The sequence below is a fragment of the Macadamia integrifolia genome, chromosome 1 (assembly GCF_013358625.1).
Source record: "Macadamia integrifolia cultivar HAES 741 chromosome 1, SCU_Mint_v3, whole genome shotgun sequence".
In the NCBI taxonomy this organism is placed as follows: domain Eukaryota; kingdom Viridiplantae; phylum Streptophyta; class Magnoliopsida; order Proteales; family Proteaceae; genus Macadamia; species Macadamia integrifolia.
The window spans coordinates 30,045,867-30,058,505 of NC_056557.1; the positions used below are offsets into that span (position 1 = coordinate 30,045,867).

The 12,639-nt window shown below is 38.4% G+C and overlaps 1 protein-coding gene across 5 annotated transcripts in view; it reads right to left on the minus strand.

Moving 5' to 3' along the window:
- Window positions 1-503: 503 nt before the first annotated feature.
- Window positions 504-12,639, minus strand: part of LOC122083689 (transcription factor SRM1-like) — a 13,011-nt gene continuing 875 nt past the window's right edge. For 2 of the 5 annotated variants that reach the window (XM_042651567.1, XM_042651596.1), the window contains exons 2-4: window positions 12,275-12,361; window positions 10,265-10,666; window positions 504-1,349 (exon numbers count right to left, since the gene is read on the minus strand). In XM_042651567.1, coding sequence (XP_042507501.1) covers window positions 851-1,349; window positions 10,265-10,650 — 885 coding nt within the window. In that variant the 5' untranslated portion in view covers window positions 10,651-10,666; window positions 12,275-12,361 and the 3' untranslated portion in view covers window positions 504-850. Of the gene's footprint in view, window positions 1,350-10,264; window positions 11,750-12,274; window positions 12,362-12,639 lie in introns of those variants that run through there. The other 3 variants (XM_042651575.1, XM_042651589.1, XM_042651581.1) reach the window with 2 other exon arrangements.

Sequence of the window (12,639 nt, forward strand, 5' to 3'; positions counted from 1 at the left end):
TGACCTAGGATTGGGCTGGGCATGGGTTGAGTTAAAAGACCAACTCGGCCCATTGACACCCCTAATTGACAACATTGAAAGAAAAACCCTTCCCTCCTTTTTCCCTTTCCTCGCCATTTCCTTCCCATGCATCTTCCCATAATTGTAACCAAATATAACCTAGACCCAAAGTATTACAACACTGCCTGAAAAAATAGTCCCACCTTGTATGTAAAGTTTATAAACAAAGAAAATTCATGCATATTTTCACATGGTGAAGTACTGTATAGCTAAAACACTCAAATCAAATCCAAACTGGTTAACAACATGCCACAGAACAGGGTCAGGTCGGGTCGGGTTGGGTAGGGTATTACAACAAACACCAAAAAGAGACTTAGACCAGGCCAAAACTGGAAGCAAATCCTGATTCAGCACATAGCTAACCCTAAGAAATATATGTCGATATGCATATTTTCTAAACAAAATCTTACAAATACCAAATAGTCCACAAGAGAAGATCAGCATTGCAACGCATAACATAGTACGCATTGTTTACCACTGGAATAAGTCAGATATGAATTGGGTTCTTTACACCTTGCTTTGTCTTGGCACCTAACACTAATACTAATGGTAATGAACAAGAGAAATAACCATCCACTTACTTCCAAATTTTTCTATACATGTACATGTAATTCCTTTCCTATGGAAAATTTCCAGCACAATAAGCCTAAGTCTAGACTAAGAATATACTCACAATGGCACCAAATAGCATTTGCTTGCAACTTAGGCTACGCTGTTCTGCCCTAAGCAGAGGACCCATCACGAGTTGCCATTTCTCTTTCTTTTATACACTGGGTAACTGCAAAAGTAATCACCTATGAGCTGATGTATGTGGCATTGGGTATGTCATTGGAGCCATGTTCATTGGTGCACCAGGAACAATAGGCCCAGGTACTGGAGGTCGCACACCATATGCCATATGTGGAGGGCCAGGAAGACTTAAAGGAGTGCCAACTGCTGAAATGATGTGTCCACCAATCGGTTGGCCTATGGTAGTACCATATACACCAACTCCAGGAGCACTAGCTGGGGCTTGAGGTGGTGTTAGGGAAGATTCACCTGAATCCGCTGCACTAGACCCATTTGTTTGACCAGTGATCGGACCTTGGGGTGCTGATATGTCTCCACTCCCCACATTTGTAATGTCATGGATGCTTGATCTTCTCCTGTCTCTGTTCATTGAGTTTAGGCGAATAAAATATTTTTGTGCATGACTGGCCACCTGTGTAGGTGTTCTAGACACCACAAAGTTTCGAGATATGCTCCGCCAATCGCCTTTTCCATATTTATCCAATCCAAGAAGAAATAACCTGATCCATAAAAAAACACAGGATTTAAGATTGTAAAAAAATTAATTAACTGCAATAATTCTGAAGCATGAACCTTGATCCAAACAAGAAAACAGCAAGTTATGTACTGTTCTATAACCATATCGACAAACACCAAAGAGAGAAAAAGGGGGGGGGGCAATGGTTTCAATACTGAAAACATTTATAGAAGTTACCAAATTGGAAGGAGTAGCCAGGAGGTAGGCAATTTCAAGCAAGTGCATATGTTATACATGATGAGGAACATTTACCAGCAAACACAGATATATCAACAAAACTATTTAAATCAGATGCAGTCACTAATGTTCAATTCTCAAAGATAGTCAGGAGTATTTCTATGACATACTCATAAGACAATGCTATTTTTGGAGAATTATAGTGGAAGATTAGCTTGCGATAAGATCACAAGTATAGGAATAAGGATAAGATTAAGAGAAAAATGAACTCAATCAAAACAAATTTGATATGCATAAATTCTAGTAGATTGATCTAAGTATAACAGGTTTGCAAAAGATTATCTAAATCTCACGGACAGATTCATATATGTATAGTAATCCTACTGAGAGTAGAAAAGTTAGGAAGCTGCAGAATTCGATGGCAGATCAATGGGATTTCAGGTCAGAATAAAGATTACCTAGAGACCAGAAAACATAGATAAAAACCAGGGGTCAGAAATCAGAATTGAAGAATTTTAGCAAGAGTAGGAATTTTGAAATAGATAGATAATGCAGGTCTAAGAACAGATCAGAAACCATATTCAGATTCAGCAATAGCAGCAGAACAGCAAGCTTAAACTAGATCTAGAAAATCAGTACAAAAATACAAATTGAGATTTTGAGGATGTATGACAGCAGTAGGATTTTTATTTTTGATCGGAAAGATCAAATTTTAAACCAGAACTATGATTAGAACTTGAAACAGAAATTCAGAACAGCAAACAGAAGAAGAATAAAGCAGATTTTTCGAAATTAACCTTGTAATCAATGGAGAAGAAGAAGAGACGAGAAAAGAACAGAAGAGATGGAATCAGGTATGGGATACCAATCCATATGCAGCTCAACAACTCCAAAACTGTTGACTCCAATTGATGGAAGGTGTATTAAATATAAAAAGAGCTAAACTTCCTAAATTGACTACTCTCATTCTCTTATACTGACTTAAAGTAAATAGACTCAAAAACTCTTAAAAGCTATTAAGTATCCTAAATTAACTCAACACACTTAACTACTAATCCTGTTACTATCTTTATCTCCACTCTATGGGCAAATAGGTTAGGACCATTACAATGAAACCCAAGAAAATGAAAGGCCCAAGCTATACCATAACTACCCAAAGCTTGTTTTCAGCCAACTGGACTGCCAGCAGCACTTTATGGGCCTCCCAAGCTTGTGCCTAGGCCTCCTTAAAGGATAGCACTGATCCAACCACTCCAATGCAACAGCATCAACTCACCACCCCGTTCAAGTTTCCACTTACAACTAGAGGACAACAGGGTGTTAGATTTTTTATGTCAAATGGAATAATATTTCATAGAAAACCCCAAACAATAAGGAAATTAATTACATGATCACTAGCAAGTTTTTTTTTTAGCTCTTGATTCTGATACAAACACAAGGTCAATAAAAAAGACTAAAACGAAGAAGCACAGAAACATATTCTAAATTGGGTTTTAGAAACATTCCAGCTGCAGCTTCACATCGATTAGATTAGATAGGTCCAACTTGAGAAAACACTAAAGAATGTAAATCTTGAAAAGCAACCTGATACTTAGAATAATACTGTCAAAGCAAATGTGAAGTGCAGTAATGCCACGAAGTAGGAGAAACCCACTAAAATAATCAAAGGAATATGCAAGAAAAAAAAATGCAGATCACTAGAACAGACATAGTCACATCTTTTGCACGTTGCACTTTCTGATAATCCCCGCCAGGGGATGGCGGGGAGGGAGGGGCACCACTGAACAGAAGATTATATGATCAGCTCATGTCTGTACCTTCTGATAATCAGAACAGTTTTAAAGATTCCAACATAAAAGAGAATGAATAAGCTGAAAAGTCAACACCTGAGTGAAAAGATGCAGAAACAGAAGCAAACTGAAATGGACATACAAACAGACCACCCCACGAATCCCCAAGACACATATGCACATCAAGAAGAAAAAGGAAAAGAAATCAAAATACAAAGGGTTACGTTTCAAAGTTTGGCATTATCAAAACATGCTGTCCACTAGATTGTGTAAGATTGTCCTTGGAAATTCTGGTACTAGGGCGTGCACTGAACATTTAAGTTTTCATTTGGCAGCTTGCTCGTGATACCAAATTTGAAACAATTATTAAAAATCAAAAGGATTGGACCACCCTCTAAATTTAAATACGTAAAATTTGTAAAATTATAAGATCAGTTTGCTCTTGATACCGAATTTGAAAGTTCTCCAGTCTAACAAAGCAATAGGACTGGACCACCCTAAATTTAAACACGCAGAATTTTTACAGTTATACAATGTTATTAAACAGACTATGATATTGGTTTATATAATGTAAAAATTAAACCAATGTATATAGCAAACTGTATTTTCTGTGTATAGTTCTTACAAATAAGAACAAAAGAAAACCCTGGATGTAGTGGGTGGTAAATCACTGATCAAAGAGAAAATTTTGGAGAGATTTTTCATCGATCTAGTGGCCGGTGAATCACTGATCAAAGAGAGAGCAGCCGCCAGGTTTAATGATTTGGTGGGATCCATAGATGTAGCGGCTGGTGAACCGCTTCTTCTTCTTCCATGAAGATTCGGACAAAACCGAGATTGGATGGAACTGAACAAGATTTGGCGAACGAATACACAGGTAGAAAATGGGTAAAGTAATACACGTTTAGGAAGCAATCTTAAGAAACTTGGACACCATTCTTGCTCCTAATCTAAAATACAGGGCCCAACCGGCTGAGAATTGAGTTATGCTGGTCTGTTTAGTTTAGGTATTGACCCTATTTGAATATAATCTGAAAATAATTTGAAGGGCAGAAGCATCATAGAAAGAAAAGCCACATGTGAAAATTCCCAATTAGATGGAAAACAGTTACAAAAGCTCATAATTCTGAAAACCAGTCCAGAGTGAACAATGGAACAAGTATAACTACTGGACATCTGGTTCTGTGAACCACACAAATTAAGAGCTAAGCTTTATTTCCTTTTTGGTATGATTTTTCCATTTGCAAAACCTTATGCCCTTTCTTTCATCCAATACCCCTTCCTCAAGATCCCTAATTTGCAGATTGCACAGGGGCCAGAAGATGCAGATCACATCTCTTGTAAGAAGAATTTTCAGATTCGGGTTTGTGTTCAATTATTCCTATCTTGTCCTACCCTAGAACAATACCGCAAAGCACAAGAGGCAGGCGGGAAAGCAAGACATATCGATTTTTCTATTTGTGGTGATGGAATCCACGATAAACAGTGCCATCATTTGCTGTCCACCATAGGTCCATACCCAGTTTCCTTCTTTTAAAGGAGAATCCGTGAGTTCCTTCATCAAGGGCATTTCAAGTAAAACAAGGCAACCAGTAACATCCACCCTACGACCAAGAAAAAAGGGTTGAACTTGTAAGCCAAGCCCCCCCCCCCTGGTAGGAAGAGCTAGAACTGGCAGTTAAAAAGGTACTACAGATAAACTTTTTAGGGAGTTTCACTAGCCCCCCAAACCGCCATGTGAAACCTGCGTCAAAAGTGTGTCTATAGCCCCTTCTTGAATAAGTTAAGCTTAACCCCTTGGCCTAGTCCCTCTGAAATGGCCTACACCCAAATGTTCTTAATCAACTTCTTGGGAAGCTGAGGCAACTAGGTAAAAGGCGTTCTCGAATTCAGCAACGTTTGGGCATATCAGAATTTACCTCTCTACCTTACATACTGATCTCAACTTTATATCACCACAGGAAGAGAGGAGAGCACTAATCAAAGCAGAGGAACCTGAAGTCAAGGTTAAAGTTGAAGAGATTCCAACAACTGGTGATGACAAGACAGAATGCTTGATGTTCCTATTGTAAAAGCCAACAATGAAGAGGTTGAAGAAAACAAGGTTAAGACAGTGGATTGTGTAAGGAATTCACGACAGAGATTGAGGTGGAGGTTGACACAGCAGTTCCAAAGACTCCTATGAATGCACGCTTCATAGATGAGATTGATCCAAAAGGGGAGCACATTGAATTCATGATGTCACCAAAGTTTTTCGAGGATAGGACGCCAAGTCCCCCAGACTATATCCCTAATTACTGTGAACGGAAAGAATACTTTTATAGACTAAGCCTGGACGTGCAACACATGCAATCAATTCGTCAATTTACCAAAACTAGAGGTCGAGTTTTTTCAAGCCGGGGGAGAGTTCATGCAGATCACATCCCTTGAAAGAAGAATTTTTGAATTTGGGTTTGTTTTCTATTATGCCTATCTTTTCCTACCCTACACATCACCAGGGGTTGCAAAATGCCAAAAAAAGATGAGGGATATTAGCCAACTGGTCACACCCCCCTCTTCTCCCCCCACCCCGGTGATATAATCCACTAGCGGAACAAATTTGGTAATTTACATTTTTTAGGGGGTAATTTTGTGGATTGTTAAGGAACACAGTTTTCTTTGGGAGGTCTGCATCTCTGTTATTAAGGCGCTACTAAGGCGTCCAGCGCTAATGCGTTTCATGGGGGTTAAGGCATGAGCCGCCTTATAGGTAATGCATTATTTATTATTTTATATTCCATTTCTATGTTTTTTAGTGGCTTCTGTACAAAAGTCTTGTACACTGCGTCACACCGAATCACATAAAAGGAAATATAACCAAAAGGAACCCTTAGTCTCACACGCCTTGGCTTAGGGTTGAAAATGAAACCCTTGGCAGCGGCGATCATCTCCATTGATTCCGGCTTTGACAACATTTTTCTGGCTACCATGGCTCTAGTGATTCCTCCTCCAGCTACTCCAACTCCGGCAAGGTAAGTAAAATAGTGTAAAAGACTTCTTCTTCTTCTTCTCTGTTTTTTCAGTTTTTTTTTTTTTCAGCTGCTCATCATCTTCTTCTTCTTCCTTCTCTGTTTGAAGAGCTTGAAGAAGAGCACGATTGAGCTGATGCCGACACTGATTCAGATGCTGCTGCCATGATTAGATAGGTTCCTCAGGTATGTTTCTTCCTACTATTCTTTTATTCTTCTTTTCCGTTTCTGGCTTCTATTTTTCTTTTCCTTTCGGTCTCTTCTCTATTTTTTTTTTCTTTTTTTTCTTATTGTTCCAGCCCCCTCCTCTTCTTCTCGCTCTTCTGGTTTTTTCCCCCCTTCTAATACTTCTTCCGATGCTTGGGTGGCTCACTGGCTCCATTTGACGGCAACTTGGCACTCCTCCCTGAAGCCCTCTCTCTCTCCCATCTCCTCCCTGAAGCCCTCCTTTTGCCTGCAATTTATTTATTTTCTATTTCTTCTCATTCTTCTTCCCTTCTCTAAGATTAAAGATTCATACCAATGCAAGATTCATACCATTATCACAACAGAAATCTCAATCAATATACACTAACAACAGATGTCAAAGTGCTTGCTTTTGATAGGAGAACTACATCGTCATGTAATCACAAAATTGCAACCTATATCAACAAATGCACAATTTTCTTTGAATCATAGACTTGCAACAGCAGCAGCAGCAGCAGCAGCAGCAGCAGCAGCAGCAGCAGCAGTGGCAGTAGCAGCCACTAGCCACCACTAGTTGAAGCCAACCTAGCCACTATTACCACCACTGGCATAGAAGAAGGCAGAGTAGGAGACGAAAAATGGAAAGGAAAAAAAAGAAGAAAAAAATAAAAAAAAGATAGACTTATAAGTAGAATTATATAATTTTCAATATGCTATTTGTGCCAAATAAAATGGTTACACTAAAAAACAACACTAGAACGCTTTATTCAATAAGGCGATGCCTTATGCCCGCCCTATCGCCAAAGCGCTCCGAAAGACCCTCAAACACCTCGGTCGCCTAACCGCCTTAATAACTATGGTCTGCATGCATTTCTATGCGTATGTGTGGGTAATCACACCAGGAAGTTTCTATAATTGTTTACACATAGACACGCAAGGGCCTAATCCATATATCATAGGGTTGTGAAATTGAAAATGGATCACCATAGGTTTGTTTTTCTTCTTTTGTCCCATAACAGCTGCATTGTAAAGTGTTCTAGTGTTCTATGGTGCTTTTTTAAGTTGTTATTGATAGTGATGCAGTACAAGTTGAAGGCTCCACAAGGGCAAAGGAAGCCAAAGAAATTGGGAGTAAGAAAAGGATTTACGTAGCAAGAATGACTTGAGAGTTTATTATCTAATGGAAGATATGCTAGAGTAGATTGGAGTAAGAAAAGGGTTTATGCACCAATCCCCAGGTAGTTAGTACAGAGCTTTGCTTACTGTACTGTCTGCCATGTTGAGTATATATCCAGCGACATAGTCACACTTGGAAATCACACATACACAGTCAATGTAACCATAGCATGAAGTGATATTGAAATCTTAGAAAGGTACTATCAAATCAGAAAAGTTCATTAGTTTATGCTAAAAGCTCTAGAGTCTATTAGTTCCAACATCGCTGCTAACAGATGTTCCTCAGTAACCAAGCCATGATTCTTGTAAGTGTTCTCATACATGGCTGGGGGCACAAATCTAATAACGTTCAAAGAAAATGAAGATAAATAATGACACTCCTCCTAATTCATGTTTAAAATTATATAAAGCTATGAGAATTAAATAAGGACTTGGCTAAAGGTCACTAAATAGGCTGTGCACTTCCTAAAAAATAGAGGTTCCACTTTTCCAGAAATTGATCAATGCACTTCCACTCATGTACAAGGATTTAAAGTCTGTATAGAACCCAGGATCATTCTCCAGCAGTACTGATCTCGATCAGCAGATCCATCCAATGTGCAAGAATTGACCCATTTAAATAATCTAGGTCAAAATTTATTTTATTACTATGTTCACTCCCCTAAGAAAGTGAATATGTAAGGCTCTGAAGTGTTCCAAGCAAGTGTAATGTAGATCAAGGTTGACAAGTCAAACCAAGTTCACAGCTGCAGGATGCTTCAATCAAAAAACAACCATTAACCACTCTAACAGCACAAATATTCAGATTTGAAAGGAATATAGGTTTAGAAAATCCTAGCTGTCGATCCTTCTCAGCTGGTCTCCTCTGATCGTAGCAGTAGTATAAATAACAGGGCTTTATAGGACTTCAACTAGGTCCAAATCAACTTAGTTTCATCAACCAAGTCTCAAAATAACAGTAGGAACTGAACCAGATCTATTGAATTCAGTTCTGTTCTGGCACAGGTCACAAAAAGACATGAAAAGGGAGATTTTTGAAATCTCTCAAACCACTGGTCAGAAAGGGATCCCTTTTGGGTCGAGTTCTTCCCTAGTAGGGCCTATCTTCGATTAAAATTTCATCCAATTCTGATGGCTGAGTTGGGCAGGACAGGTATCGAAAATATGTCACAGAACTTTCTAATTTTCTGGGCAGAGCTGGGAGTAAGATTGATTCTAATACCTGTAGAACATTGAGATTGATTCTAATACCTGTAGAACATTGGGCAGAACAGTAGCATCTTGGGTAAGGGAGAAAGGAAGAAGATAACTTGAGGAAGAGGACCAATTGGGCTTCACACCACAAAGAGTCAACTGGATCAAACACCATTTCCATCAGCCTTGATCAAACACAAGACAAATCTCCATGGAGAAGGTAGCAGGAGCTATAGCAATTGCTTTCTTCAAATCGTTCAGATATGGGAGCCTCCTTGCTTTGTACCAATAGTAATAATGGGGGAAGGAATACAGCCTAGTGATTGGAAGGTTCCAAAATAGGAAACCCCACAATTGATTGCCTATTACATAAGTTTCTAAAAACTGAAAATACAAACAAACTAAAAAAGGAAACTAATGACTTTTTTTTTTCTTTTTTTTTTTTTCCTTTTCTGATGAATGGAACTAATGACTTGACTTAAATATTAACTTAGCTCCTAAGAAATAACAAATACTAAAAACTTAAATTGAACACAACTAAAAAGGAAACTAATGAAAAAGGAAGCAAACTATTTAATCCTGTATGCAGCCTTAATACCCTCAGTTTAGACCCATAAAAGTGGCCCATTATACCCAAAATCACATGGACTCAAGGCCCAACACATATACAACCCAACCCTAGACTTATTCCTATTAAAACAAGCCTAATTTGATGAAGAATCTGCATCAAAGTGATTTAGTAATTCACTTACTGAAAGATCTCTTTCTGTTTACAAGATCCATCTTTGTCAAGGCTAAGAGTAGACATTTTTTGTGGGAAAACAGAAGAAACCAAATGGCTTTGCACCACTCAACTTCTCATGGACAAGTGGCACTCAATTTCACTATATCAAGCAGCTCAAAATTTACTCAAGTTGATGTATCATGAGTTTTAGTACACACAACAGAACTACAAGTCAGCAACTAAAGCAACTAAGCCTTATAACGAAAATGTCATGGCTTCCCATCTCAATCCAAGTTCCTTGTCAGATAATATTAATTTGCAACCCTGATGGTTAATACCTCAGTTTGAATTCCACTGTCAGTTAACCCAGTCATAGGAGCAGAATAAAAAGCACATAAGAAAGATATGGTTTCAATGGTACACAAAAGAAGCATAGTGTTCAAAGTAGCATCAGGACAAGAACCTGATAGACAGTAGAGGACTATTTCTCCAAAGCATAATATAAAATTAAACTGTAGAGACCCACTAATATATAAAATAATGCAACTGCAACCAATCTTTACTAAAGCCAATACATCAGCATGACAGTATTGAGCACAAAACCAGAAAATTAAACAAAAGACAACCACAAATATGCCGTTACCTGTGCTCTTCCTCAGTCCAAGCTATTCCCTTGCGTCGTTCTTGATCGGACCTTGATGTCTTCCCTCCATGATTAGATTCATTATGAAATAGGCTATAGTGGCTTCCCTTTTTACTAGTCCCAGCCTCAGCTGTCTGGTCTGTTGAACCCTCTGAAGAAGAAGTATAGGAAGTCAGAGAAATACGCCCAGATTCAATCCCATTAATATCTTCAACTAAAAGCTCATAATGATGTTTGATCTCTGCAACGGTTTTCCCTGGTACAGCAGCTGCAATCTCCTCCCACAGATCCTTGGAATCCTCAGGATGAATTGCAAGGGCATTCTCAAATGCTTTCTCCTGCTCCCAACTCCACAAGGAGCTACTGCTCGTCTCTTCTGTCGTCATCTAGCCTTGTTCAAATCTGTCCAGAAGGGTTTCATCCACAGGAGGCAGCTTGAAAGGAGAGACAGGAAAGGAAATCTACACAACTTATCGGAAATCTACAACAAAATCAATCCCCAATTCCATAAATGAATGCACAGAAGATGAATGAAAAATTTCCTTCAAATTTCTATATTATCCTTTCAACCTTATTCTGGAGGAGTTCTACATGGATGCAAAAGGAGCCCTTATTTTCTATACCATATCTTGGAATTTGGATGTAAATAATTTCAGTAAAAGATGTCAATACCAACTAGTTAATTGACGGACAGGAATTGTTTAGTTCAAGATCCATATGATAACAATTCTTTTTCAAGGGATGCAGGTGCAGGGACCAGATGTTACAGAACAGAGGTGAGAAAATAGAATCAACCAAAACACTCCCCAAAGAATCAAATTGACCCACAAAGAGCCAGAGACAACCACCTCAAAGACCACAAAACAAAGAGGAGGAGGAGGAGAAGGTGAGGAATTCAATGGTGATTTGCTCCACAATAGGAGTAGGATTTCGGGAAAAATTCAGGGCCTATTAATGAAAAAGGCAAAACCTTTAATTAGATATATCATGAAAAATATCTTATGAGCCAAAAAAAAATGTAATAAATGATGGGGTGGGGCAGCAAAAAAGAAAAGAAAATATCAATGGTGCATAGTTCAATCAGTAGAAAACTAGTGTTTATGGATAATGAAATGTGAAAGAGACAACTAGAAAACCAGGACCCAGAAAAAGAAGGGGGAGAAAAAACCCAAATTTCTGTAAGGGTGTGCAATGAATTCAAAATTTCCTTTTCAAATGGAAATGCTCCTAACCAAAAGTCCCTTTCATAATCACTGTTTCAACATCACAGGCCCACAGAAATTCATTCTTCTATAAAAACCCAGACTACTTAGACCCCTATTACAGTACATATATAGAGAGAGCCCCATGCCTTGCGCCCTTTTGCAGATTAAACCAAACAGTGAGAATCACACAATTAACATAATACCTTTTCCTCATGGACTGACATACAAACAGTATAACAGTCAAAATAATTTCCTTCAGAAACAAACAATATGTATTAACACCAAACTAGAAGAAAACCCACCTAACAAAAACCATCTTTTTCCTCTGATAAAGACCCTTACCATAAAACCCCAAGTCATGATTACCAGTTTCTACCCATGATTGTGAACACCCTCACCAGGTTTCCCACTCCTTTCACTGTTCAAACCCCAACCAATCATCATAATGGTTTCCCACCCCTTTCACTGTTCAAACCCCAACCTTGATAGGCAACAATCATCATAATGTTGATAATTAAGAAAAAAATAAAACAAAAGATTTTTTTTTTCTTCTTTTTCCTTTCTTTTTCCCCTGTTCAGAGGGCAAAGGAAGGGTCGGAGGGTGGGGGGGATCCAAACTAACATTCTTTTTTATTTATTTATTTTGCTATGCAAACTAACATTCAGCTGCCAATACTTTTCAGTTTACAACAGATTTTTTCCCTTTTGTTTTCTGGCTGAACAGAAGCCCAACCTTTAGCAAGCAAGATCTTCCACCAGTTCTTACACCTTAATTTCTGGAAATAGGAAAAAGACAGAAAAGTACCTGAAATCAGTAACACATTCTATAATTAGCCCTCATGACCATAAAAATTTGAAGCAAGATCTTCCACCCGTTCTTATACCTTCATTGCTGGAAATAGCAAAAAACAGAGAAGTATTTGAAATCAGTAACACATTCTATAATTAGCTTGGCCATTAAAAATTTCGAAATTTCGAAATTTTCTAGTTATAAGTTATGACTGTCTTATAAACGAAAGCTTAAAAGACCGACCCGAAAAATTGGTAACCCCTGAAATCTACCGATGCAGAGAAAAAACAAAAGAAAAGAAAAAAAATCCTGTGAGGAAGGAAATACCCAAAACGCAGGCAAGAACAATCAACCGGCCCCCCACCCCCCTCCCCTTCAAA